The sequence below is a fragment of the Danio aesculapii genome, chromosome 22, assembly GCF_903798145.1.
Source record: "Danio aesculapii chromosome 22, fDanAes4.1, whole genome shotgun sequence".
Lineage (NCBI taxonomy): Eukaryota > Metazoa > Chordata > Actinopteri > Cypriniformes > Danionidae > Danio > Danio aesculapii.
Genome location: NC_079456.1, coordinates 4,142,101 through 4,169,950, shown reverse-complemented (window position 1 = coordinate 4,169,950; position 27,850 = coordinate 4,142,101). Strand labels below are relative to the sequence as shown.

The window sequence follows — 27,850 nt, the reverse complement described above, 5'->3', positions numbered from 1 at the left end:
TATTACTAATTGTATGTTCGTGTTAGTAAATACATGAACTAATGGACCATTATTTTAAAGGGCTATGAAGCCCCCCTGTCTCAGCAGGGTGTTTTCAAACCTCTAGTTTGAAGTCCAAAGTGGGTGAGTCCAGCTCTGTTTAGGTGGGAGTGTTGGGAGAGGGAAAGAGGGAAGGGTTTGCTTAAAAATGGGAGTTTCGGTTTGAGCACACGCTGATTTTCACAGAGGAAAAACAATTACAGACGCAGGGGAGAAAGACTGACTATGTTTACATGGACATCAGTAATTGAATTATTTGCCAAATTATTAATTTGTCAACTTTAACTGCAGTTTGGCACTTTCACTTTCATTTAGGAACATTTTGTGCATGCCCCCATGACAAACGAGATATTGAATGCGAGGAACTGTTGGATTTAATGGAATGTTTGATACCACACAGCGAATGGGAGAAAAAAAAAACCTCTGCGTTTTCTTGGTAGCTTAGATGCACTTGGTAGGTAGTCAGAAATATGCACTTGTCAGAAAGCCGTGTGTGTATAGACCATCCTGTCACAAAATGCGTCGAAAATCTTACACGAGGCTAATAGTTTGATTAACGTGTTTACATTCGGAGAGCAGCATTTACAGCGGATCTTTCAGTCCATAATATTGTAGTGATGTTAATGAACTGTAAACTTAGTAACTAAAACATTTTGACTAAGGTATATCTTTAAACACTGAAAGAGTACTGCTGACGATACGAACTAATTTGCCTCTTAATAAACATAAACAAAGAACACTGATCACACACTTACCAAATCTATAGAGACAGGACAATCAACACCAACTGGAACTGCATCTTTTTTAAAAGAAGACACTTAGAATTTGCTCAAAATTACGTAAAAACAAACATATTTCCACTTTTTTGTGCCCTAATAGTGTTTTTAACAGCGTGGGATATACATATATATATGACTGTCAACATCTCAAAAAATGTGTTTTGGTGTTTCATGACCCTTTAAAGTGTTAGCCATTCGTTTTTATTTCCATTAGTTTTAGTTAGTATCATTTATGGTTTTGTTAGGTTTAGTTTAGTTTTTATTTTGTGAATGGCTAACATTTACTATATACTAAAAAAATGAATACCTACTGGTAACCAAAGTATCTTAGTGACAAAAAGCATACTTCTCTGTTAACAGCCTTTGAAAATATGGCTTAAAGAGGCAAAAATCCAATCCCCCATACTGTTAAGAACCTTCAAAACTATTTATTAGATGTAATGGAACAGGTGCATGCAAAACGTTTTTACTGGGCAGTTTAAATATGTCTTCTGGAGTTGGGTTTTTGGGATTTGGCTTAAATAAGTTACACTTCATCAATTCGGTGGGGAAAGAAAGCATACTAGTTCATTGATTACCTTGAAAATGATGCTTTTATAAACTGGAAGAATCAAGGATCAAAGCTGCTTGACAAAGCCTACCCTTAATTCTTTTTTTTTTAATAATTATTTTAATAATAATTTTTTGGGGGTTTTCACCTTTAATGGATAGGACAGTAGAGGGTATTGACAGGAAAGCATGGGGAGCAGAGAGAGGGGAAGAATCGGCATAGGACGAGGCGGGAATCTAACTCGGGTCGCCGTGAGCACCGGAGTACATGTGTCGACACACTAAACACTACGCCACTGGCACAGAATAATCTGAATAACACTCTTAATATGTCATCTGGTTATTGCAGGGGGAACTCATGGTGAATTAGCAGCATAGGTTTAATCACTTAAAAAAGCATGAAGTCCTTCTTCAGACTCTCAGTCCATCTTAGTGTTTTTTGATAGTCTAACTTTATTTTAAGGTAGAGTTCTCACTATTAACAAAACATTAACTAAGACTTCACCTTTTAGACTTTTAACACCATTAACACCATGCTCAATAAACTACTAGTTTACTATTTAGTAATAGTTTGTAAGTAGTAGTTGAGGTTTAGGTATTGGAATTTAGGATATAGAGTACGATCATACTTTAAATAACGGCTAATATCAGGCAATTATTAATAGCCAAATTCTAAGCCACTAGCTTATATAGGGAATTGGTGCTTGAGCTAAAGTGTTAGCGTTTTGATCCCTCTCAAACTTTGATTTGCATGTGTTTTGGCATACATGGCAACGACCTTGGCTTTACAGCCGAACCCTGGGGTGCGATTTAGTGGAATATTAAGTGTTTATCATGTACAGCCAATAGCCATTCTCAGTTCCACTGTACGCACTGACATGAGTACTACCACTACAGCTCCTGGGGGAGCGGCTGAAATAATTCATGCCGTGGGATTTAAGTGTTGTGCTAGGCTTCAGCCCCTGCGCAGAGCATTTCGACATGAACTAATGGATGTTCGGCTCACACTCAGTCTTGACCCGCACCAACTGCCCTCCCATCGGGACCGAGCGGCGCTTTATCTCCTCCGACTTCCACACCCTGATACTTCCCGACACACTGATTGATGCGATCCAGCAGTCCTGCATACACCATAACATAGCTGCTAGTCCTTTTTCGCTTTGCGTTTGACGGGGGATGCGTTCGGACACATTTAGATCAGTGTAATATTTTCTTGCCTTGAGTGTGGAACTGCTCAGATTCAACACATCGCGTTAAAAGGCGAAGTTTGCTTTCAAACGGGAAAAGCCTTTGAGCAATTTATGAGGATGCGTACGATGCTGCACCAAACATACAAAATCAAATGCTTTCTGACAGACTTGTTACTTTCAAACCACTAATAGCTTGTCTTCTTCTCCCTCTCTCTCCGTCTTTTTTTCTTTCTCTGTCTTTCATCCCTTACTTTGGGGTGTACTTTTTCTTCGCTCTCCCAGGTGCCCTGCAAATAGAAAACACTGAGGAGACGGACCAGGGGAAGTACGAGTGTGTGGCGTCAAATGTGGAAGGCGTCCGATACTCTTCCCCTGCCAACTTGTATGTGCGAGGTAGGGAGAAGCCTGGAGCCCATCGGAAAAAAAAAAAACAACCAATTAGATGCCTTTAAGTACGACTGGTCACTTGACCTGTTGTATATTTCAGTAACTGAATATGCACAATTTCAATTCTTAATGGGTAGTTTTCAGTCTTCTCTTTGACCAACGGAAGCTTGGGGTCATACAGGTAATGTCGTGTAATCAAGTTTTCAGGTTGAAGAGGATGACGGTAAGTCTTGATTTTGATTGGCCGATGCACTTAACCAATCAAAACTCCATCTGAAAAGGTAAAAAGGTTGCAACAAAAAATAATGTATGCATGTTGCTAATCACAAGTGTATACGTTTTTGTTCAAAATGCTAATTGCTAGATCTAAATAATTAACATTCTCTGTTTGGTTCAATAGTCATTATTGTAATGGAACGTCTGAGACTGTTTTAAGGCATTGCATTAGCACAGACGGCTCTCGCCGGTAACCTTAAGAGGATCTCCAGGTTGATGACTTTAATAAATCGAGGGAGATGCATTTTGCGCATGTATTATTTATTGAATGCATATTAAAAAAGACAGCATATGGGATGAGGTTTTTTTACCCGCTGTGTACCGAATAACTTTGTTCCGGATAAATTATTCACTCGCCGTTACATTATGAAATGGGTCAGGGAGTTGTCTTTTCATTATTATAGTTATTATTGTTCTCTCAGTAGAGAAGATGCGGGCGGTCCATCTCAAGACGATGGCTATGGTTTCAGCGAAATTTCTGTCATCATTCACACGTCATTCCAATGCAGCCTGCATCTGCAGAATACAAATATTTCAGCAACAGGTTATTCGAGCAATGTGTAAACAATTTTATTGTGTATTCCAGAGAAGAATCGATAAATGTTCAGATCAACGTTGGAATAAGTAAATGATGGCAGAATGATCCTGAGGCGAACAGGCAGTTTTTGAGAAGGTTTACAAGTCATAAAATGGATCCTTTGTCATTGAGATTATCAATAATAACCATTGGTGATCTGTATCAGATAAGTCCGATTTTTGAATGTAATAAGCATTAATCTTATACTCGACAGTTAAGTTAATGTAAACACACCCCATTTACCTCTGTTTTAAAGACCTGGTAGGGTAAAACATTCGATATTTCCAAGCCCTTAAACAGTGTTAGATGTTCAGTAACATTTGATCTGATTCCTAGTGACATTTCAGTAATTAGGTGACTGGAGATTTCTGAAATCCATTCAAATTTCTGCAGCGGTAATTAATTCAACATAGCCATGCAAATTTCTCACTGATTATGCGCATACTGCATTAAGAGAGTATCCCGTCTCCTTTTGGTTTGTTTTCAAAGCTCAGTTATCGAGTACAATAAAAATGTTTTCTGTTCTAGAATTGACTGCGCTTGAAATTAGCAGCTACGACGGAGAAAACCCATTTCTAAACATTTTTACTGTGCGTTTACATTCCAATAGCCACATGCTTTTAGAGTCGGGTGTCTTGATTGTAGCTGCTAACTTTAATGCTAATTATGTGCTCTTTATTTGTACGCTCGCTTTGATTTGGTTTCATTGATTTCTGTTTTTGTCTCTTTGTTTTGTTTCTGTAATTAAAGCCGCAGCGGCAGCTCTTCAGGTGGCTAAAGACCTTGTAATTTTGCATTGTTATAACATGCTTGAATTGACTCCAGCGGTCGAGCGCTTTTTGCGAGCAACCGCTGGGGTGAATCAGACTGTTTGGGTCAAAGCAGGTCAAGGCGTGTCACGCAAAAAAAAGAAATAATCAGGCGACATCAGTCAGAGAATTGTAGCAGCTAAAAGCCTTGAGGTGGCCTTTTTTACTCTCTCTGTGTTTCCCCTATTTTTCTCTTCTCCTCATGTCATTGTGTTCTGCATCAACCCCTTTACATCCCTCAGAGCTTCGAGAAGGTTGGTGTGTTTTTTCTTTTTTCACTTTTTTTAACCCACATTAAAAAAAAAAAAAGAAAAGAACGACAAATCAGAGTGTATTAAAACCTTAACCATGACTGATCATTGGCAATTCGGAGCTTAAAATCCAGCTGCTAAACCAGTTTTAAATTCTGTGAAATTTAAATGCATTTAAAAGTAGTATAAACTAACCCGCTGATTCGGGTTCGTTTTACGTTTTTTACGTTTACGTTTGCATTGTGGGGCCTTTTCTCGTTTGCATCCTTCAGTATTGCTTTTGCCCAGAGAAACTGCTTATGTGCACATGCTGTCATGATGATCTCGCATTGGAAAGCAAACGAGCACTGATGCATGATGGGAGAATGTAACTGCGCTTGCATGCCTCCAAACGCAATTCCTTTGGCTGTCGTGCATTCCTTGTGTGTTTTATGATTTCCTTGGTTTTGTCCAAAATGACAGTTTTGAGCCTTTGTTGGCGACTCATTTAGTCCGTTCCTTGTGTTGTGGTTTTTGTGTAATGTGCACCCCTAGTTTCGTGCTCCTTTTTGTTTTGTTTTTTGTTCTGGCTTGTTAGATGTGGTTTGTGTTTCTGTGCATTGTTGTGACTTTCTTCAGACAGTTTTCCTGCCATCTTCTGAATTACAAAGCCGTTCGTGCACACAAAAGCTGCATTTTGGTTTGCAATGTCGCTCTGCTAATTAGTTTGGATCTGTGGCAGATATAATGATCTCCGCAGTACATGCAGCCCCCCAGAAAACAGACTTTATTCCTCAGCAGCAACTAGCTAGCGATATATCCTCGTGATGACTGACTGCCTCTTGCCCTTTCGCAGTCCGCAGGCTCAATCAACTGAGGATTTATCATCGCTTGAGCCCTCGTTGCCAGTGCGCTTCTTACATTGCCATATTAAAACCCCCCAAATTGGACCAGAACAAAAGCTGATGCTTTGTTTGCGAGTCTCTTTATGCTAATGCAGCTAGGCACTGCAATTGTATTGCTGTTTCGCATCCAGGAATGTTATTTACCACGTTTATGTTCACCCACACACATTTTTTAGGACTTTGTGAGGGTGTTTTTCCAGTGGAAATATCTAAACACACTTAAAACATAAATAAGGCATTAAAAAACACAAGTTTTCCTTTTTATAGAACAATAATTACTCAGATGTTGGAGAAAATATATTGTCACCAACTTCAATTCTTTCACTTTCACTTTGTTTTACTCAATTGTACCGTAAACATGTCCAATGGTGTCATATGAAAAAAAAATCAGCATTTTAAATGATGATAATACTAATTATTTTCATTTCTGTGTGACTGAAAATGCAATGCAACATCAACAACCCATCCTTATCAGTTGTGGTATGGGGTGAGGGGAAGTTGCTCTTCATAAATTGGCATTTTTTTAGCTTTACAATGACAAACCAAGCGTAAAGCTTGCATTTAGTCAGACAAGTTTGTCCAATCGTGCGGATGGATAGTTCTCGACTGATATCTCATCCCTCTTCTAAGTGTAGTGAGTTTTTTAGATGGCTGTTTGTCTGTCTGTCAAGGATAATGACACAGAACAAGACCCTCTGCTTCACTTGGCTAATGCTAACGTGTTGCCGGCTATCTCGTGATGTCTGAGACTAAATGGCTCTCTAAATTATTCATTTTTATACAGACATGGTGTTGTTGGGAGGGGAGCGACGCCACATGATTTGGGGGTATAAATAATGAAGTGCGCTTTGCCGCTACTCTGTCTCTCAGGGTCTGGCATTTATTGGCAGAGCTTTATTTCTCATATCCGGGCGTTCCCACTGTGATATCTGTGGCGCTTTTACCCTGATAGCTTGTTACTGCTTCCTAGCATGTAGATAGAGCGCATTAGCTTTCCTTAGCTGCATGCTAATCAGAATGAGCTGTAGCCATAACATTGAAGATTCTTATAGGAAATAAGAGTAGCGAATGAAAATCTTTTACATGATCCGTAGTGTGTTAGCAACCTACATAACTGCTTTCTCAACAGTCTCAAATGAATTAACATTTTCTAGCTAATGTCATGCTCGGAAATAGCTAAAATGGCTAGCTGCTCTTTTCAGATTTCACTTTATATTTGAACTTGATGGTCTCCTTGTTAGTCGTCTACCTCAGGCATGGAAGTTAATTGCTTCCATGTGACGAAATCCCACTGCGAGCCTCGACTTATCGAGTTCTCTCCTATTTCGTGGCGAATTAATAACAGAAATTACGATTCTTCTTGTTTCAATGAAGTTGCTAATCTTTCATTGTTGCTGCCTGACAATGAAGCTCTCGACCGTTCTGCCATTCAAATCCATACAATGCAGAGCCAAAGCCAAAATGTTAAGGATTCAAAATCCCGGGGCATATTAAAGGTAATTAGTAGAGTAAAGCGAGACCCCCCCAGATCCACTCAGAGATGCTGGAAGGCTGTGAAGTGTGTGCCATGCCAAATGCTTGAATATATTCAATGTATGCGCATGTAGATGCATGAGAAACCCACTGCCACCACTTTGGGTTGTGTTGCATGTTCTTGCATGATTTTTTTAAATGTAAAAATGTAAATAGAAGCTAGATCACACCCTATCTACGTGTCAACTTGGATTCAAGTGAAAGAATTAAAGGGGCAGGTTTTTCCAAATGCCTCGGATGCTAATTGAACACTATGCTGTAACCAGTTGATCAGAGGTTTTAATGTTTTACAAATGTTCAAATTTCCATTACTAGAACGTGGACTGAACCCCTACCGCGGCTGCTTTGCATTGCAGCGGCAGAGGTGTGTATGTTAATATGGGGAACCCCTGCCGTCTGCATGCAAATACGCCACGCTACCTTCAAGCGAAATGGATGATTATTGCGGGTTTGGGACATCAAACAGGGTGTAATCTCAGCTTCAAGGTGACATTAAAGGGCTGCGCATTATTTTGGCTCCCCTTCCTACCTTCATTTTGGGGCTGGACAGACTGTCTCACCAAAATGGCCACAAATGTCCGCCTTAGTCAGAAACTATAAGGAGTGAGGCACTCTTTGGCCGATTTTGTCTATCTCTGTCCTCTTGAGTTGCCTTTCTCTCTACATTGGGCTTGAAATGGGATTTCGACTTTGGACCTCAAAGAGATCGCTCTCAGCCTGCTGGGCTCCTGGTTTTAGTGAATGAGGAGCGTGTCCGTCCAATTGGACTCTTCCATATTCCTCCAAATATCACAGCGAAGAACGCCATTGCACATCAAACGTCAGGATTCGAGCTGTGTTAGGACTTAGATAAATCCCATAATGGCTTGGTGCAATGGCATTTCAAAGCAAAGCAAGCGAGGCCGATGCGGTGATAGCTCCAGCCGTAAATGTCGACATGCATCTGAAAACATTAGACCCGCTTATGATTTCCCCAGTTTATTCAAGCCTAAAGTGCGCCATGCTTTGTTGCCATTGACTTTGAAGTTGCCAAGCTCCTTTTTAAATGATTGTTCCGTTCAGAAAATGACCAGTTTGAACAAGATTTAAGATTCTAGTCACGATTATAGACTAATTTGGGATTAATTTGCAAGGTGAAAGGTTGCAGCCCTCATTCACTCAACTAACCAAAGGTTACTGGCTCATTGTTGGAAGCAAACTGTATTTTTTAGCCTTTTGGTTTTACGAATGGCCAAATGTTGCATCACCCGTCAGCAGGCCCACACGTAATACGTTTATTGAATGTGGTTCCTTGTCTAAGATTCCATTAATTGAATTGTTTTACTTTCCCTAAATCTGTTCAGGATTACGTGCGGGCCTGTCCATCATTAATCCACGCTAGAAGGATCCCACTTGTCTTGTCGCTCATGTTGCACTGTGTTTTGTCACTGTTCTCTACAGACCTTTTAAAAACACAACTGCGCTGTGATGTCTGTGTGTGCTGTGACGAATTCACCAATTTTGACTTTTCAATTGTGTGGATTCCTTTAGGATGTTGCACTTGGGGAGGGTTGCATGCCTCAGATGTGTGTTGACTGTAGCGGTAGGCCTGGTCAATAATTTGGTGCCGTTCTGTTGACGTCATTCCTGCAATCACGGTCATGCATGCACCTTGTGATACGTGGGCTGCCCTTTCACCTCTGTTGAACATTTGTTCAATATGCATTTATATGGGGGGGGGGAGTGTTTCAGTATGTCATTGTTTGTTTTGCTGTCATTTGTTTTCTTTTCTTTATGAATCAAAAGTAAATTTATGTTTATTGAAGGAGCAATTCTTTTTCAGTAAAATTCTCTTTTGCATTGTTGGCGTAATTGCCACAGAAAGTGATTTAGGTCTAAAATTTCTAATTGAAATTATATGTCTGATTTGTATGATAATAATCATTATGCTAGCTCAGTTTGTATTGAACCTGCATTTTTCCGTTGGAAAAAAAACGTATTAAAAATGTCAACATGAATAAAATGATAATAAAATGCGTTAATACGCTGTTAAATAAATATAACCTAATGACATAAAGTAAACTTCAATTGGATTGAGTTAAAATGTTGTTGTTTTCTACTCGATAGACACCAACCAAGGTCACACTGGCTCACAAGTTTATTAAAGAATATGTTATGTATTAGTTGAGCCTGTTGCTGTGACAGTATTTTTAAACTATTTCAATTCATAACTGTCATGTTCTAAAGTAATTTCCAATACAAATGTTGGCGCCATCATCTAAACTAGATTTAAACAGTGCTTTCGGTGGTGTTGAGTTTCAAATTCAGGACGTTATGCTCTATGGCTGCTGTCTTCCAAGGCGATGCTGAGAGATTAATCATGTATTTCAAGCCCCATTGTGTGAGAAGTAAAGCCCACATGCTTTTACTCCAGTTGGCCCATGGTTACAGTCTCCTCTTTGCCCCGATCCCCACCTCTCACTCCCCATGTGATTTCCCTTCTGTTTCTTACCCCACATGTCCGTACTCCATTGTGTCCTTCCAGTCTGTCCGCCCCCCTCCGTCAGCTGTCTTGCAGCCTAGGTCTTGTTCTGCCTTGTGCCCTGTCTCTACCTGTTGTTCCTGTCCTCATCTGTGTATATGTGGGGTTGTTCATTTTCTTTTAGTTTTCTTTCCTGAGCTAGCCCCAGCACTCATCGCTGTCCCTCTGTCTTTCCTTTCTCCTCTTGCCAATGTAAATGAGGCATGACCCACCCCCCCACCACTGCCATCTTAGGACACACTCAGTGCCACCCTACGTCCTGTTTCATTGTCATTTCCATCCATCAACATCAATATGGGAAGATTCTTAGAGAAGCCAAACTCTACAACTGTAGATTTTACAGGAAATGTTCAATTCAGATAGATTCATCTTTATTTCTGTAGCGCTTTTACAATGTAGATTGTGTCAAAGCAGCTTCACATAGAAGTTCTAGTAAACAGTCCATACACAAGAGTAAATCTAACGATGCTTAGCTCCACAAGTACCAAACCAAGCAAGCCAATGGTGACAGCAGCGAAGAATAAACTTCACCAATTGACGAAAGTGAAGGAAAAAACCTTGAGAGAAACCAGGATCAGTTTGGCATGATCATTTCTCCTCTGTCCAAACTAAATAGATAGCACTTTCTAAGCTGAACCCTTGTTGTAATTCTATTGCTCGGTTCCAAAACCTTGCAAGGATGACCAGCTGCATATGTAGACATACAGCAGCTTTTAACTTTTTCCATGTTAACGTTGGCTAAAATGGATGCTTTATGATATTTCATTCCTATTATAGATGTACACATTTACTCAATACTTGGATGGACTGTGTATTTAGAGAGTCTTGTGATCGTACTCTATTGGAAACAGTTCTTTCAGCAGTGTTTGTGTAGCATATGGAGTTGTTTAACATTCGAAATTTATATTAGGGGTGCTTCATAAGTATAAGAACAGATTCTATGAATCTGTAGTCCAGAGTCTGTAGTTTCCATGCTCTTTGACCTTCATTGAGTCATGTAACTAAAAGCAAGGATACAAGAATGAAGATACCAGACAGGCAATGAAAAAAATAACCTATTTTATAACCTGGCTAACTCCATCACGCCATAACTCATGTCCAGTACTTTCCCCCTCACAGATCCTTCATCTTTTCTCTCGTGTTGTAGGTTTGGAATCTCAGTAGTTGAGGTGCATCGCTGTCATCACCGTAGACTAGCGTCCTTACCTTCATGTGCCATTATTTGGCCAATTTTGATTAATTTCCTTTCTTTTTTGTTTTATATATATATATATATATATATGTGTGTGAAAGTTAGTTAAGTTGAACCGACAGCTACAGATTGACTGAATCAAGAATTTCCACTGTAAATTTTGTGTAACCTCTAGCCAGGACCGCAATGTGACAATACAATCCTGTCACATTACGTCATATTGGCTGGAGACGATTAAAAAAGCCTTTCTCTGCATTGAAGTGGGTTTCCCCCCCTCGTTCCTTTACCCAACCCTTCCCTTTCTTCCTCTATCTGGCTCTTTTGCGCGTTTTATTCTCTTATACTTCTTTTTTTTTCCCCCTCTCAAGTTGTCTTTTGTCCGGGCATGCTAGCGAACCTTCAGTTATATTCCTCTATGCATTTTTATCTCAAATTCTTCTCTCTGGTTTTATTGTTCCCATTTATTCTTTGGTTGACCTCTACCTATTTCTGCATGATGTCTGTGAAAATGACAGCTGCATCTATTAATGGAAGCGTGTCAGATCTTAAAAAGGCTTTGTCCAGTTGATCTACTCTCAACCATAAAAATCTGATTAAGGTTTCTCATCTTTACTCCCTCTTGGAGGGACTTACAGATCATAGTATACCTATGTACCAATGTGTGCATACAGTGGTACATATGTAGGGTTTTTTGGCCTATTAAGTTACTTCACACTTCTCTATTCCCTTAGAAAAGAAATGCTCTAGCTTTTTTACTTTGTAACAATAATGCACACATTTAATTTTGTTTTAGGTCACACGGACATCTCCAAATTTCAAAGATGAGAAACTCATAATAGATTTTTGTGCAGTTAATCGTGCTGTGATGGGTCAAATATTAGTCTTTGAAACCTTGTTGCTATGAATTTGTTGCTTAAATGTCAATCTATATTGTTGGTGTAGCAGTTCTGTTAATTCAGTTACTTTATCATTATTTTAATTTGTATAAACCAAAACATTTGTGAAGTTTGTTTAGTCTCTTTATTTATCATTTGTTGTCCTCTCTTTAGACAACATTGTGTGTTCTAAAGAAAGGCTCGTTTTCATCGGCATGTCTTGTTACCTTTCTCTTTCTCTTTTTCTTGTCGCCATTCGTCCACCCTTCGCAGTTCGTCGTGTGCCCCCACGTTTCTCCATCCTGCCCACCAGCCAAGAGATCATGCCGGGTGGGAGCGTCAACATCACTTGTGTCGCCGTGGGCTCGCCTATGCCCTACGTCAAGTGGATGCTTAACTCTGAGGACTTGACGCCTGAGGATGAGATGCCAGTGGGCAGGAACGTTCTGGAGTTGAACAGCGTCCGCGAGTCAGCCAACTACACCTGTGTGGCCATGAGCAGCCTGGGCATCATTGAGACTGTGGCTCAGATCACTGTCAAGTGTAAGAATCATCCAAGGTTGCTCAAGGGTTCTTTGGTTAAACGAAATTAAACCCATGTCGGAAGCATCAATTTCAAATGCTGTCTAGTCCCATGAATGCTTACACCTGTGTATTTTCTTATCCCCCATTACAGCCTTGCCAAAACCTCCAGGTACTCCTGTCGTAACTGAAACTACTGCCACTAGTATCACCATCACCTGGGACAGTGGGAATCCGGAGCCTGTCTCTCATTACATCATCCAGTATCGCGCCAAGTCTCCCGAGAGCAAGTTTGAGACTGTGGACTCCATCACCACCACTCGCTACAGCATTGGAGGACTTTCTCCCAACACCGATTATGAGATACGTGTTTCAGCATTCAACACCATTGGCCAAGGGCCTCCCAGTGAACCGGTTGAGGCTCGGACTGGAGAGCAAGCTCCCGCCAGCCCGCCAAGAAACATCCAGGCCCGTATCATCTCACAGAACACTGTGTTGGTACGCTGGGATGAGCCGGATGAGCCCAATGGACAGATCAAGGGTTATCGGGTCTACTACACCATGGATCCAACTCTCCCCATGAGCATGTGGCAGATCCACAATGTCCAGGACAGCGTGCTTACGACCATTCAGAGTCTGGTGACCTCTGAGACCTACACCATCAGAGTTCTGGCTTTCACATCTGTTGGAGATGGACCTTTTTCAGATCCCATTCATGTCAAAGTGCTTCAAGGAGGTGAGTCTGCATTTTAGAGGGTAAAAGATGTAACAAGGTTACTTGACCTTCTGGGTAAAGTCTGATTAATCTAATAGTTTCATTTAGTGGTTGAAAAATATCTACATTCACTGCTAATATTGGGAGCTAATGTGTTAAAGTGAGGTCAACAATGCAGTTGATGAGTTTCAATGAGTTTCTTATTTGGAAATGTTTTCCATTTTGGCTAACAATGCAGCAAGGTAAGTTTCTCAATTGAAAATGTTTTTGTTAGTGTCGAATAAGCTGGTGTAGCAAAGTGAGTTTAGCTATTGAAATGCCTGTCATCAGTGTTTGGTTGGCTAACAATGCAGTAAAGTGAGTTTAGCAATTATAATTATCCATTCTTAGTACCTGATGAGCTAATGATCTTGCAAAGTGAGATTTAAGATCAGGAAATCTCTTGTCATTGAGTTGGCAAAAAAGTGTTTAGCTAGTGTTAAGTGAACAAAACTTTAACCTGGTAAAACTTTTTATGCACTTACAACATCTTCACTATACATTCAGTTTTGAAATATTTTTGTTTATTTTGTCAACACTGCCTCCGTTTGTAGTCCCAGGACAGCCGACCAATTTCCAGGTTGGTGAGGTGTCAGACACGGGTGTTGAGCTAACATGGGAACCAGCCTTCGAGAAAGAGGGAATCATCAGTTACGAACTGCATTACAGAGAGGGCAAAGATGGACCTCTGGTGCGTCCTTCATATAAATCTTCTCGAACATACAGAACTATGTTTTCAGGACCATTCTTGTGCTTTTCGTTTAGAAGTAACCATTATTGTTTTGCATCAAACAGGGTAAGAAAAAATTTGCTCCAACCTCTTCCTATGTGGTGGACGGCCTACGTCCAAATACAGAGTACATCTTTACTCTGGCTGCTGTCTCCAACAAGGGCATTGGAGCCTTCACCAACGACTTAGCCCAGACGACGTCTCAAGCCAGTATGTAGTCCATTTCTTTTCCTAAGGACCCGAATGAAGGGTTGGTTGTTGAGGGGAGTCTAATGTTTTATTTGGATTGAGAAATGCCAAGAAGTAATGGCTATTTTGAGCTTTCAGTGGGGTCGGTATACAACAACACTGTTGGAGAGAGCCACTGTAACCTTCACCCTCGTTTCCCAATCCAGGGATATTGTTTATCGAATCCAGAAATGTCAAGAGTGAAAGATGATGTTCTTGTGTCTACAGCAGATTTGTGTTAAAGACTGAACATTGGTCCGTGGTTCAAGTTTCTGGCAGTTGCTTTTGGGTTTTTTGGCCTTATTCCTTTGTGTTGTTTGTTTATGCATCTAAATTGTGCAAAACAGCATCACCTTTGAGCCAAACGTGTGGCTACATGCAGGCAGCAAAGGTGATGTTGCTTTGTTGAGAATATATCCGAACGACTTGCCAAAAACAAAATGTTCTTTGTTTCTTACTGTGCATGCTGACAAATTGAAGACGATAAAAGTCTGTGTAAATTGTTTGTTGAAACATTCTTACGTAAATAGTTGCATTCTCTTCAATACATCGGTTTATGTAAGAATGGCTGTATGTATGATTTGCACAATTTGTTCCACTTGCGTTTCATGAACGAGAACCTCTGACTAATTTATTTTGTGTAAGCGTCTAAGGCCCAAACTTTTAAATGACCCCTGTTTTTAGTTTAATGGATTCCTTGCCCCTTGGCAGGATGGCGTCAGATGCACTTCTTTTCCTTCTTTGTTTGGTTATTCTTTCATCTGGGTTTCTCTATGTCACAGTTATGTACTTCAGAGATTTCCTACATGTGAAACAAACAAATCAATGTGGGCTGATTGATCCGCAGCAAGCGTGCCGTTTGGCTCCACTGCGTGCTCCCTTCTTTCTTCTGTGTTCATATTTCTTTTTCATGTGTCGACAGCAAATGCACTTTTTTCCTCCCATGCGACTGAAGCGCACAAAATATTATTGACACTGGGGTCTGCCATGGCTTTCCACCACATCTAGTCCCTCACTGTGTATTACTGAAAGCAGCACAGTCAGTGGCCGCTGGCGCCTGCAGGTAGTCAGCATTTACGCTGGGAGACCGGCTGAATTATTCAAGCCTCCGGCCTAAAAATACACCCTCGCTGAGTCGCATCATGATTCGGTGCATGAAATCATCAATGCTTGTGGGGAACCTTGCAGCTGGCATGTGCCCATTGCTAAAAAATGTGGTTACTTATGTTCAGCTTGTATTGTGAAACATACCGAAGGTTTCAATATGGAAGTTTTAAATGGTAAAACCTGAATGCATGATTACATTTAGGTATTTTGAGCAAGCAAAAGAAAATGTGAAGTGTTGTAATTTTTAATGGGATGAAGATGCCAGAAAGCCATGGCAGCAAATGTGGACCGTTTTAACTCGTCTTCTGTTTCTACCTGTGCAGCTTGTTGGTGGAGAATGGGTGGGATGGGGTTGGTTGAATGGGTGCTGGGATGCAATGAACCTGCTGCACTGACACACAACGTAACACCTGAGCGTGAGAGAGCGCACACTGAATGCATGTAATACCTCCCCCTACCCCCGGGGGGCGCTCTATTAATGCATGTTGTACGCTGTGTGTGTGTGTGTCACCTTCTGTTCCATCTCTATATGTCTGTCCCACTGTTGGTGTCTTCACATATTGTATTCTGGAACAATGCGGTGCACTTTCAACTTCCCTTTTGTTTTCTAGCTCTTCGTTTCACTTTGTCTCCTGAAATGAAACTAAAGCTCACCTGCTGCAGCTTAAGGTCACCTGGTTTTCTTTTCTGTTCGGTACACTGGTTTAAGTTCAACTTTCTTTCATTTTAGTTTTACTCTATCACACTTAGAAAAATAGCTTTCAGCCTTTTTATTTTGCTCTTCCTGTCTGGGTTTCGTTTACCACGACAAGCAGCAACAGCACTTAGCATTGCCAAAGCAAATCCATTAAACTAAAGGTGAGAGAGTAAGTATCCCAGCGGGAGGACCGTAGGCTTCTTGTTTGAGTTACGGGACGTTGTCCCTTAGGCTCTCACAGATGGGAGACGTGGTTCACTACATCTGCCGATGTCTTCCCTTGAGCAGAAAGTAAAGTAGTGCAGATTTACCCTTAACAAGGTCAGGGAGGCGACAAGCTCGGACAGTTAAAGGCAATTTAGCACAAATGCCCCTCAACCTAACACATAAACAAACATTACAGTGTGGATTCCTGTGAGGTAAGTGACGGCCATTCAGAGGAAGCCCAATCTGCCACTTCATGTTTGAGAGGGTCAATCATATAACCAATTAGACAGTGTGTATATGTAGGCATATAGTAACCATGAAGTGCAGCACCTATACACCAAATGGAATTGGTTCAGATCTCATTCACAGACTGCAAAGAGCACCATTATCCTCACTGAGAGTTAATCATTAATGGTCTCTAGGTTATACAAGAGTTTGCAGATCAGTTTTTAATGACACCAAATGGCAGACTGGACTTTCTCGTGAAGGCGCAAAAGGAAAGTGTATTGTGTTTGTTACCTTCTTGGTACAGTGCTTTTCAGTTGACACTGTTCTTTGGTCAGCCCACAATTACGAACCAAAGCCCCTGCGATGGTCTGGCAGAGAGTACTCACCTCACCCTCCATATCCCCCGACACTTGTTGATATATCTTTGAGGATAATTAATTTTGGGGGATGTGTCCATACTCTTGAGGGTTAGTGGAGATAGACACTCCTGCCTTGACCAAGTGGGTGGCAGAGGCATTCTGGGAAAACCACTTAAGAGTCAATGGCTATTGAGTGATGCAAAGGTTTCAGACGTTGTTGCAGAGGGTCCACAAACTGAGGGCAAGGGTTTCCGCACCAGTCGTCATCTTGAATTTGGTAAAGAACATATTGGGAGGCTGACAAGTAGCATTTTAGACAAGTCCAATATTTTGGGTCATTTGTTACTCTCAAACAAATCTTCAATTGCAGAACTCTCTCAGTTGAAAATTGAACTCTTCAACTGTCAGTTGTTTTAAGGTACAACTTGTGGTTGGATTAAAGAGGCTCTTTTAATACAGTGCCAGAATCATGAGCCTAAATCTTCAGGTAGTTCTGTAACTCCAACCAGACTTTCTTGCTGCGCTTAAACCAAGTTAAACCAAGAATCTACTGAATGCTAATACTTTCCAAGAGAGGAAGTACATCTTTAAAATATATATTCAAATGGAAGATCAAAACTGTAATCCAGTGAGCCCTTTTGGTGAATATACAAGGCTTTGAATAACGTAGCTTACGGAACTCTGGGACCTTTCCCTACTGAAAAAAACAGGCTGGTTTTAAAGGGGTTTTGTCCATTTCCAGGCTGGTTTCCAGCCATTTCCAGCCTGGTCTTAGCTGGTCAGGCTGGAAGATGACCAGCTAAAACCAGCTTGACCAGCCTAGCCAGGCTGGGAGCCCAGCCAAAACCAGCTATGTCCAGCTTAAACCAGGCTGGTCAAGCTGGTTTAGCTGGTCATTTTCCAGCCTGACCATCTAAGACCAGGCTGGAAATGGCTGGAAAATGTTATTTCAGTTGGCTTGTGTTGAAAGTTAGCTGGTGGTGGGATAAATCGGTTTACCATTTCCCCTTAAAAATGCACATCAGGAATTGGTACTAATTTGAAATTTGAGATGTTTTTAAAAGTTAAAGTTACATTGTTGTGGATTATATTACATAGGCATACATAGTTAGCGAAGTGCTAGCACCCTGATCTCAATCTTGTGGACCCTCAGGCTAGTGTAAACAGTGAATAGTGCAGCCTGATGAAAGTACAGGGAACGCTCACTCCCTCCAGCCCCCAAAAACAACCTTATGTACATCTATGAATGTATCGGCTAATAAAGAAAACTAAATTGATGTAAATGGTTCAAATTGAGCTGTGTTTGGTGAGCTCAGCAATAGAGGGAGAGGGCAGAACCCAACCGACTCTAGGGAAATATAGTCTCCCTCGAATCGGGTGCTTGTGGTAAGAAAGTCTTTAAAAGTTATTGTTTGAAGATGTCAGGTACGTATAATGTACAGGAAAATGCTTTTGTGTTTTTTATTTTTTGCTTTTTGTTTTGGTTTTTAATGGTCTTACTTTATGTTTGAAGCTTGGTGGCTTTCCATGATTCTTCTGAGTTGACATTTCGGGTCCTAACATTTTCTTTCCAGCCATTATTTTGCAGACGGTTTTGCTCATTTTCCTGTAATCTGTTTTGAATGATTTTGTTTTGCTTTTTTCCAACGATGGTGCTTATCCATTTGAATTTCAGTCACAAACATGTTTTATCCCCGTCTGTCCATTTCCCCCTCATTCATTTGTGTTACTTATAGCTTCAGGGATCAGTGCGACAGAGTAACTTTTAATGCTCGATTTTACAATAGAGATAAATGTTACGAGCCTTTAAATGGGATAATACATCCATATGCGCAAGCATTTAGAAAGCAGAGACTCTGCATTTCAAATGAGACTTTTATATTGATTTAGACCTTGTAATTTCTGATATGTGCAGGAGAAGAACCCAAAAAAACGCCTCGAAATACTGCAATGAATGGCCTTCATTCAAATGCAAATAATGTGATCTATTTTCCCCACATGGTGGAAATATATCCTGAGAGCCAGGGTATTTACTGTGAAAGATGGGCTAAATCTTCAGCTTGCGCACAGGCGGCTATCGCTGGATTTGCTGCAAAAATGATTTTCTTGCTTTGTATTTTTGCCTTGTTTTGTATCAAAACATCTTCAATCAAGATACATTTACTTGAGAGGGACAATGTATCCAAATATACTGAGTTTATAGTAAAACCAATGGGGTTTGGAAAAAATACTTGAAACAAAGCTGAGGAAAGGTTACTTTTCTCACCCCATTGGGAGATATTTCCTGTTTTATAGTCATTGATTTTTATTTTTAAAGACATTTATGTTATTTTGCTCTTCTACTAATCGATCTTCTAATTGATTTAACATGTAGGTAGTAGTACAGGACAAGATACGCATATACAGAGAAAGAAAATCCATTTATGAAGTGTAAACCGCTCTGATTTTGCACCCAGCATCTGTGGCGCTACGTCCAGATCTATGTCGAGCCAAAGTTAAGCCTTCATACTTCATATTTATGCATGCGTGAGAAGCACTCTGACCCCTTCAAAACCAAGCTCTTGAGTTTGCATTTACCCTTTGCGTTTCGTTCTTTTGTTCTTATGTTCCAGTATGTCTCTGCTTGTTTGTTTTTTGTTTGTTTGTTTTTTTTGTTCAGTTGGTTTTTTCCCTTTTATCATTTTCTTTTTCTCTTTCCCATCTTTTCGTTTTTTGTTTTCCACCCCTTCCTCTCCCCCCCTCTCCCCAAACCTGAGCAGAGCCCTCCGCCCCCCCTCAAGACATTAAGTGCTCCAGCTCCAGCTCCACCATCCTGATGGTAAGTTGGCGCCCTCCGCCGGCAGAAAGCCAGAATGGGGAGCTGGCCGGGTACATTGTGCGCTACGCGGTGGTAGGCGCCGGAGCAGAGGTCAGCACGGAGCACGTGGAGGTGCCCACGTCCGGCCAGATCCTGCTGCAACGGCTGGAGAAATGGACTATGTACCGGGTCACCGTGGCGGCCTCCACCAGTGTGGGTTCGGGCCCCGAGAGCGAGCCTCTGCTCTGCCGGACAGATGAGGACGGTACTGAAACCTTAACCTCGTTTCAGAATTAGTGCTCATGCATGTTTTTAAATAGGGCTGAACAATTTTTGGAAAGTGATGCAAAATTTCATTGTTTTAAAAACCTATATTGCTTAGGTGATTATGAATATAGTTTTTTATTAGTAAAAGTGTTCTCTCTTTACCCAATTAGTCACCTATAAAATGCACCAAACAGGTTGAAAATGAAAGCATTTATATGCTGATGTTTAAGTGTATTATTACATGGCTGTCTGGAATCATTGATTCTGATTGGTCAGTCACAATAATGCAAGGTGTGTTATTCCAAGATAACAACTGCTAAATAAACACAGGCTCATCCGGGTACTCGGAATCATCTTGTCATCGTTCATTCGCACTATTCAAAGTGAAAGTAAAAGGATGTTTTACACCTACATGAATTTTTCATTCTTTGAACATGTACAGTCGATGCCACTTAGGTGAATTATGCACATTGGCGCTGCTTATGGTTATTAGCGCCGCTCGGTGGAAATTCGTTCTTACTCACACAAATACATTGACTTTATATGTAGTCTACTCGCACAAATACTTAAAGGGTTAGTTCACCCAAAAATGAAACCACTAAAAATAGAAACTACTCACCTGTGAGACCTTAGTTTGTCAACAGAACGCAAATTAAGACGTTTCGCATGAAACCCGGGAGCTCCTTCATCCTTCATAAACAGCACGGTTCCTATCTCATTTAAAGTCCAGAAAAATACCGTAAAACATTCTCAAAACATACCATATGCCTTCAATCAGAATAGTTCCAAGCTACGTTTATGTGGACAAAAATAACAACTTAATTCAACAGATTCTTCCCTATGTCAGCATATTAGGTATATTTATGCAAGAACAAAACGAGTCAAGACCCTTACTGTCTAATGCTGTGTTCACACCAGACGCGGCATGTGCGAATAAATTGCGCCATTCATGCGTAAATAGACGCGTCAACATTTGGAGTTTACTTCCTTCATTCATGCGTAAAATGCACTTTACAATAAATGCGGATTTACATCATGGGCAGGGGCTTCTGCCCACCCAGTGGCTCTAGTTTTATTGCTAAATGGTTAACATGGTTTTTATTGAGAGAATCCCTGTGTTTATGTGCTTTAGGAGAGCTGAAAAATAGTGTAGATTCGTTCGGCGCCTCTGTCTTGACTCCACTAGATTTTTTCAGAGGTGCACCAGCTTTGTGAGTTCGTCAACTCCTCCAGAAACTGTACCTGGATGTTGGAGGCTTTCAGCGGTGCTTCCGACTGAGCCGAGCCCAGTGTGATGACTGTTCTCCTGTGTTGGCAGGAGGATTTCCCCTCGGGACATCAAAAACAGGCGTCATAATCACGCCCATACTAGAGCATGCTTCTGACTGGTTAACCTGGCATGAATGTCCCCTAAAGTTCAGATTTCCCAACTCGAGCGAATTGTGCGATTAAGTGTGTCAAACGTTCAATTTGCACGAATCACGCCGCAGGATATCTATTCGCATCTTTGCATTGACTTAACGTGTAAATCACTCGCGCTTGATGCTTTATCTGCTTCTGGTGTGAACGTACCGTAAAGAGGATGAGGGGCTCTCAAATTAATCAATAAATTCTTGTGTTTTGAAGACAAAAGAAGCTTTTATGGCATCGAAACAACCTGAGGATTATTAATATCATATTTTCTGAACTGTCAAGCCAGCATACGTGAAAGAAATGTGCATTAAGATGCAATTTCAATAGCCTCATATTAATAGATGCTCCTTAGGTAAGCATTACAGGACAACAAAATATGACTATAGTATATACATGGAGCTTCCCAGTGATGTCAGAAAATTCAGAAATCCATATCCTAATTCTTCCTCTACAGACCACATCATAATACTACATTGCTATATTATAGAAATTAATCCATCAGCCTGATTCCAGAATGAAGCCAATTGACTCTTTGAACAAAAAGGCAGGGCTGATCATATTTCTAGAACCTTCAAAGGTCGCTGTCTAAGCTTAGCAAGTAAATAAATCCAATACGGTGGACAAGCCGGGAGAAATGTTGATTGTACATCACTGCAGACAGCTCTCTTTTTTTGGGGGGGCAGATCTATTGACTAGCATTACATGATGGAGGAAACATTGACTTAGCATCATTTTCATCTCTTTGTAAAGCGCTCGGACAGCTTATGAGCGCTGAGATAAATCCAGCCAGAGTAAGAAATGTTGTCTGACGGTCCCCCCCCTGGTGACAGCAGTCTTTCTCCGTGATTGACAGCACTAGTTCGGGATACAAGCTAGTAATCAATACGGAGCACAGCCTTTCGCTGGCGCTGAGGGCCACCCGGCGATGGATGGTTTTGACAGGCTGGTCAACCGCTGTAGGCTGGTCAGAGGGAGGGAACGTTTTCGCAAGACCTCCGATGGGAAATCTCATTCCACCAACCCACATGGAGTTATCCGAGCAGCGATACATTACGACAGTCACATCCTGAGAGACTTGTACCATTAAACCGTCTCATACGGAAGAGTCGGGCCCCGATACACAGTACATCCCCTTATGGTGCCTTTTATTGACCGTCCAGGAAATCGGTCTCCTCCTTACAGCACTGCCGAATGACCGGAGGTATTAAACATCAAGGCCTCGTATAAAAGGATTTTCATTAGCTCGCAGGTCTGCAGACGGAGAATTGATCTCAGATAAGAATGATAGTGAAATGGAAGGGGATGAAATGGTTGCTCGGCTATATGGGGGTGTGATATTACATTTGATTAAATGTCCCCGAAGATGGGCGCTTAATCAGTAACCTGGTTTCACATAATTGAATGTACATACTAGCCGAGGCACTAGGGCTTAGTTTCTTTTCAGACATTTTAAGCTGGGTGTATTGTACCGTCTTGAGGTGCTCCATTAGGATAGGTACATTGTGCCATTACAGTTTGGCTAATAAGTCTGAATCAGACATAATTAAATGTGTGTGGTGTTGCATGGACTTAAAACTGAGCTCTTGAAGGGAAATGCATACATTTTTAGGGGATGATATCTAGCTTTGGATAAATTGTTCCCTTCAAATCAAATAATCTCGTTAGGCCAAAATATTTTCATAATTCACTCGCTATAGTTGGTCAAAATAAATCAAAAAATGTCTACTCAAGATGATTTGCAATTAAAGCCTAATTTTAATTCACTATTTAATGTCCCTAACATGATGAAAGCAGTTATCACTACCGCTATAACTGAAACTACAGTTACTGATATGAATAAAACACGGCTTCATGAAATTGATTAGTTTTGCACAGAACAAAACGCATGTAAAAATCTCAGGATCTGTTATTGCTAGCTTTGTACAAATTGGTAGATTGGTAGAAAAACAGGATCACTTTAAAACCAAGTAGCTCATAGTCGAATGAAAAGTAATTTACAACAACACCATAGCATCATTGTTGACATTTAGCACAGATAAAGACCAATATACTGTATGTAAAAATGTCAAATAAATACATTTTAGAACTATTATTGCTAGCTTTGTACAAATTGGTGAATTGGCTGAAAAATATTTTATTTTCAAAACTAAATGATTCCGAGTCCCATTGGGTAGAATAGCAGACAGCAAGCATCACGTTGTGTTCAAATGTTGTTTTGGTCATTCTAAGACAAGCCTCAGACAAAGTCCGTCATCACAGTGGTTCAGTGTTATTATTTTTATATTATTATTACCTCCAGAACTGTCTTGAGAGCATCTAACACCAAAAGCACATTCATTACGTTTCATGTTCTGATACGCAACTCAATTACTATAGAAGATAAAATGGCATTTCCTACCACACAAAACTACATGTTTTTTGTTTATATTTGGTGCCAGTTTATCGGGAAGTGATGATTATTTTTTTCTCTTTGACTTTGATGGAGACAAATGTTTTATGCAATATTTCAGTTTTGCACATGAGTCCTATTCACATTTATGGATGGAAACAGCTTTTGGGGATTTCTGCACAGACTAAGGCCACTGGTACTGTATGTAAAAATGTAAAAAATCTCAGGAACTGTTATTGCTAGCTTTGTACAAATTGGTAGATTGGAAGAAAAAGGTGGTTCCGTCAAATTCAAGTGGTTCAGAGTCTTCTCTGGGTTTGAATATTTATCAAACTAGCTTCTGAAGTTGGTAAAAAGTAGTGCATATGATGAACTTGGCCACCAGTATTGAATGTAAAAATGTAAAAATCTCAGGAACTGTTACTACTAGCTTTCTACAAATTGGTAGATTGGAAGAAAAAGGTGGTTCCGTCAAATTCAAGTGGTTCAGAGTCTTCTCTGGGTTTGAATATTTATCAAACTAGCTTCTGAAGTTGGTAAAAAGTAGTGCATATGATGAACTTGGCCACCAGTATTGAATGTAAAAATGTAAAAATCTCAGGAACTGTTACTACTAGCTTTCTACAAATTGGTAGATTGGAAGAAAAAGGTGGTTCCGTCAAATTCAAGTGGTTCAGAGTCTTCTCTGGGTTTGAATATTTATCAAACTGGCTTTTGAAGTTGGTAAAAATTAGCACATATGATGAACTTGGCCACCAGTTTTGTATGTACAAATGTAAAAATCTCAGGAATTGTTACTACTAGCTTTGTACAAATTGGTAGATTGGAAGAAAAATATGCCTCCATCAAATTCCAGGCTTTCAGAGCCTTCTCTGGGTTGAAATGTTTAGCTAACTGGCTTCTGAAGTTGGTAAAAAGTAATGAATATGATGAACTCGGCCACCAGTATTGTATGTAAAAATGTAAACATCTCATGAATCGTTACTACTAGCTTTGTACATATTAGTAGATTGGAAGAAAAATATGCTTCCTTCAGATTCAAGTGGTTCAAAGCCTTCTCTGGGTTTGAATATTTATCAAACTGGTTTCTGAATATGGTAAAAAGTAGTGCATATGATGAACTCAGCCACCAGTATTGTATGTAAAAATCTCAGGAATCATTACTACTAGCTTTGTACAAATTGGTAGATTGGAAGAAAAATGTGCTTCCTTGAAACTCAAGGTTTTCTGAGTCTTCTCTGGGTTGAAATGTTTATCGAACTGGCTTCTGAATATGTTAAAAAAATAATAAATATGATGAACTTGGTATCTGATGTTGAGCAATGCTTGGTCTCTGCAGTCCCCGGGGCCCCGCCGCGCCGTGTGGAGGTCGAGGTGCTCAACTCCACTGCCATCAAGGTGATGTGGCGCTCCTTACTGCCAGGAAAACAGCATGGGCAGATCCGGGGGTACCAAGTGCACTACGTCCGAGTCGAAAACGGTGAATCCCGCGGCCTGCCACTCATCAAGGACGTCATGCTAGCTGATGCACAGGTATGTTTTGATTCATATTTGTCTTGCTCCATCCCTGAAACCACTTTCTTTATCAATGGTATACATGCACACAGGCTTTTAATTTTCAAGCGCTTCCGGTGAAATGTTTAAGATCAGCCACGTTTAAAATCGCCATGTTAAAGATCAGATTTCTTTAGATATCAGTGATCTTCACTGTCTGATATGATATAAAGTGGATATCAGACCAGACAAGAAGCACTGGATTAAGTTTAATGTTTTCGCGCCTTGTCTCTTTAGAATATGGACATTTACTTTACCCCAATATTTTCAAAGGAGTTTCTGCGCTAGCCTGCTGCTACTGACGATTCTTGCGTCTCTTATCATGTTTTACGCTTGAACAACTAAACGAATGCTTAAGTCTTTTTAACTGATTATATTTTAATTACAATACAACATCGTTAAAAGGAACCATATGAAATTGAAAACCGGATATTTATTGTTGGCTAAAAAACACTAGCTGCGCATGTACCCCATTTAGTGCATAAACGATTGGTTAACTAGTAGTCCAATATTTTTAAACTTTCGTTTCAGCAAAAGTGGCCCTAAAATGTGTGAAAATCCTTTTATAAATCGTTTAATCTGTGAAGTTCTTTTCTAGCCTCTAGAAAGCTTTCCACAAGCAGTCCAAAACATCTTATCAGCCATTAGAATTGCACGGTTTAGTCAAACCTCTAATAAGTTTAACCTCTAAGGCTGTAGTGTCATAGATAAAGTCAACAAAAGCTGATTATGTCTGCCGTATTGAGTGCCCGAGAGCTGCACAAAAAAAACACCAGGCACTTGAGCGCTGCGGTCACAATTCAGGCTTAATTTAAAAGCACAAACAGCAAAGAAAGAAAAGAAGAAAGAAGAAAGTGAGTTAATGCCTCTGGCTGAAACCTCAAATTATAATACAAGCTTCTGTCATGAAAACAGCAGTGAAATTACGGATGCCTTATTCTCCTCACAGCCACAAATGTTACAGCTTTGAACAAACCGTGACTGAAGCGTTTGAGCTTGCGCCGCTTCTGTTGATGAACGAGTCGCTTACAGTGTTCAGTTGATTTTATACTGATATCTGGCACAAGATGTAATATTTTAGGTCTGACCTGAAAAAAAAAAGCTTATGTTCAATTGTTTCTCTTTAACTGTAAAAATATACTCATAGCATGGTCTTAAGAGACTTTTACCAAGTCCTTTTCAGTTTTGCTCAATTGTAAATATTCAGATTTGATTCATAAAAATGAAAGTAAATAAAACAATTTTCATTTGAATATTGAGATATTTGTATATTTGAATATTTAAAAAATATGTTCTAAATAGAATATTTCAATATAGAACCGTTTCTTTTAGAATAATTGATTTATTTGCATATTTTTGTAACTTTGTAAATAATAAGTTCTCTGTGTAAATTCAGTATAATGAGGTAAAATAAAAAAATGCATGAAGTTTTGTTAAATAAGCATGTCTTTTTTTTAATTTAACTTATTAAATGTGTATAAAAAATCTATCAAAACAACGTGTTTTGAGTATAAATATCCTCTAAGCATATATTTTTTAGATGAACTGCTGGATCGATCTTCTGTGAAACTCAGAAACAGGCATTTTTTTCATCCTCTGACTAAATGAATTGGTGAATGTCATGCTCCGATCGCGCTGGGTGCTCAATTTCCTGCCTCGTCTTCAATCTCCAGCGTTTTTTTTTTTTTCTCCTTCTTTTTTTCGGCCTAATCCACACTGACCTACTTTAGAGGAGTGTTTGCTGGGCTTGTCTTACTCTCCACTGTCTGTCTGTCTGTGTTTCTCCTCTGCTCTCTGTCTGTCCTCCGGGTGGGGGATGTTAGTGGGAAATGGACGACACAGCTGAATACGTGAGTACGGCTGAGGTCATGTGATCCACACCTGTGATGTTACATCTGCCCCGCCCACCAGACATACACACATTAGCCCTGCCCACCAGACGCATACTTGAACTCCACCCACCTGATGCACAAATCCGCCATGCCCACCTCATGCATCATTAGCCACACCTATCTTACGCATATATCAGCCACGCCCAATATATGCATATATTTGTCCCTCCCACCTTATGCATACATCAGCCCCACCCATTTAATGCATGCATCAGCTCCACCCACCTGGTCCATACATCAGCCCCACCCATTTTACGCATGAATTGGTCCCTCCCACCTGATGCATACATTCGCTCTGCCTATCTTATGCACACATCAGCCCCACCCATCTGATGCATACATCAGCCCTGCCCATTTTACACATACATTGGTCCCTCCCACCTGATGCATACATAAGGTCCCACCCATTTGATGCGTACATCAGCTCCACCCATTTTAGATATACTTTGGTCCCACCCACCTTGTGCATACATCAGCTCCTTACCGGTTTGATGCGTACATCAGCTCCACCCTTTTAACACATACATTGGTCTCTCCCACCTGATGCGTACATCAACTCCACCCTTTTTACACATACATTGGTCCCTCCCACCTGATGCATACATACATCAGCTCCACCCATTTTATGCATACATTGGTCCCTCCCACCTTATGCATACATCAGCCCCACCCATTTGATGCATACCTCAGCTCCACCCATTTTAGTTATACTTTCGTCCCACCTACCTGATGCATACATCAGCTCCCCATCCATCTGATGCATACATCAGCCCCGCCCACTTTACACATACATTATTTCCACCCACCTGGTGCGCACATTAGCCCCGCCCATTTTGCACATACA

General features: G+C 40.4%; 1 protein-coding gene across 3 annotated transcripts in view; it reads left to right on the top strand.

The window, feature by feature from the left end:
• Positions 1 to 27,850, top strand: part of ptprsa (protein tyrosine phosphatase receptor type Sa) — a 279,978-nt gene that overhangs the window by 183,416 nt on the left and 68,712 nt on the right. For 2 of the 3 annotated variants that reach the window (XM_056447337.1, XM_056447338.1), the window contains exons 1-8: positions 2,023 to 2,950; positions 12,136 to 12,405; positions 12,539 to 13,120; positions 13,693 to 13,829; positions 13,934 to 14,078; positions 19,454 to 19,756; positions 24,900 to 25,093; positions 26,938 to 26,964. In XM_056447337.1, coding sequence (XP_056303312.1) covers positions 2,710 to 2,950; positions 12,136 to 12,405; positions 12,539 to 13,120; positions 13,693 to 13,829; positions 13,934 to 14,078; positions 19,454 to 19,756; positions 24,900 to 25,093; positions 26,938 to 26,964 — 1,899 coding nt within the window. In that variant the 5' untranslated portion in view covers positions 2,023 to 2,709. Of the gene's footprint in view, positions 1 to 2,022; positions 2,951 to 12,135; positions 12,406 to 12,538; positions 13,121 to 13,692; positions 13,830 to 13,933; positions 14,079 to 19,453; positions 19,757 to 24,899; positions 25,094 to 26,937; positions 26,965 to 27,850 lie in introns of those variants that run through there. The other variant, XM_056447339.1, reaches the window with a different exon arrangement.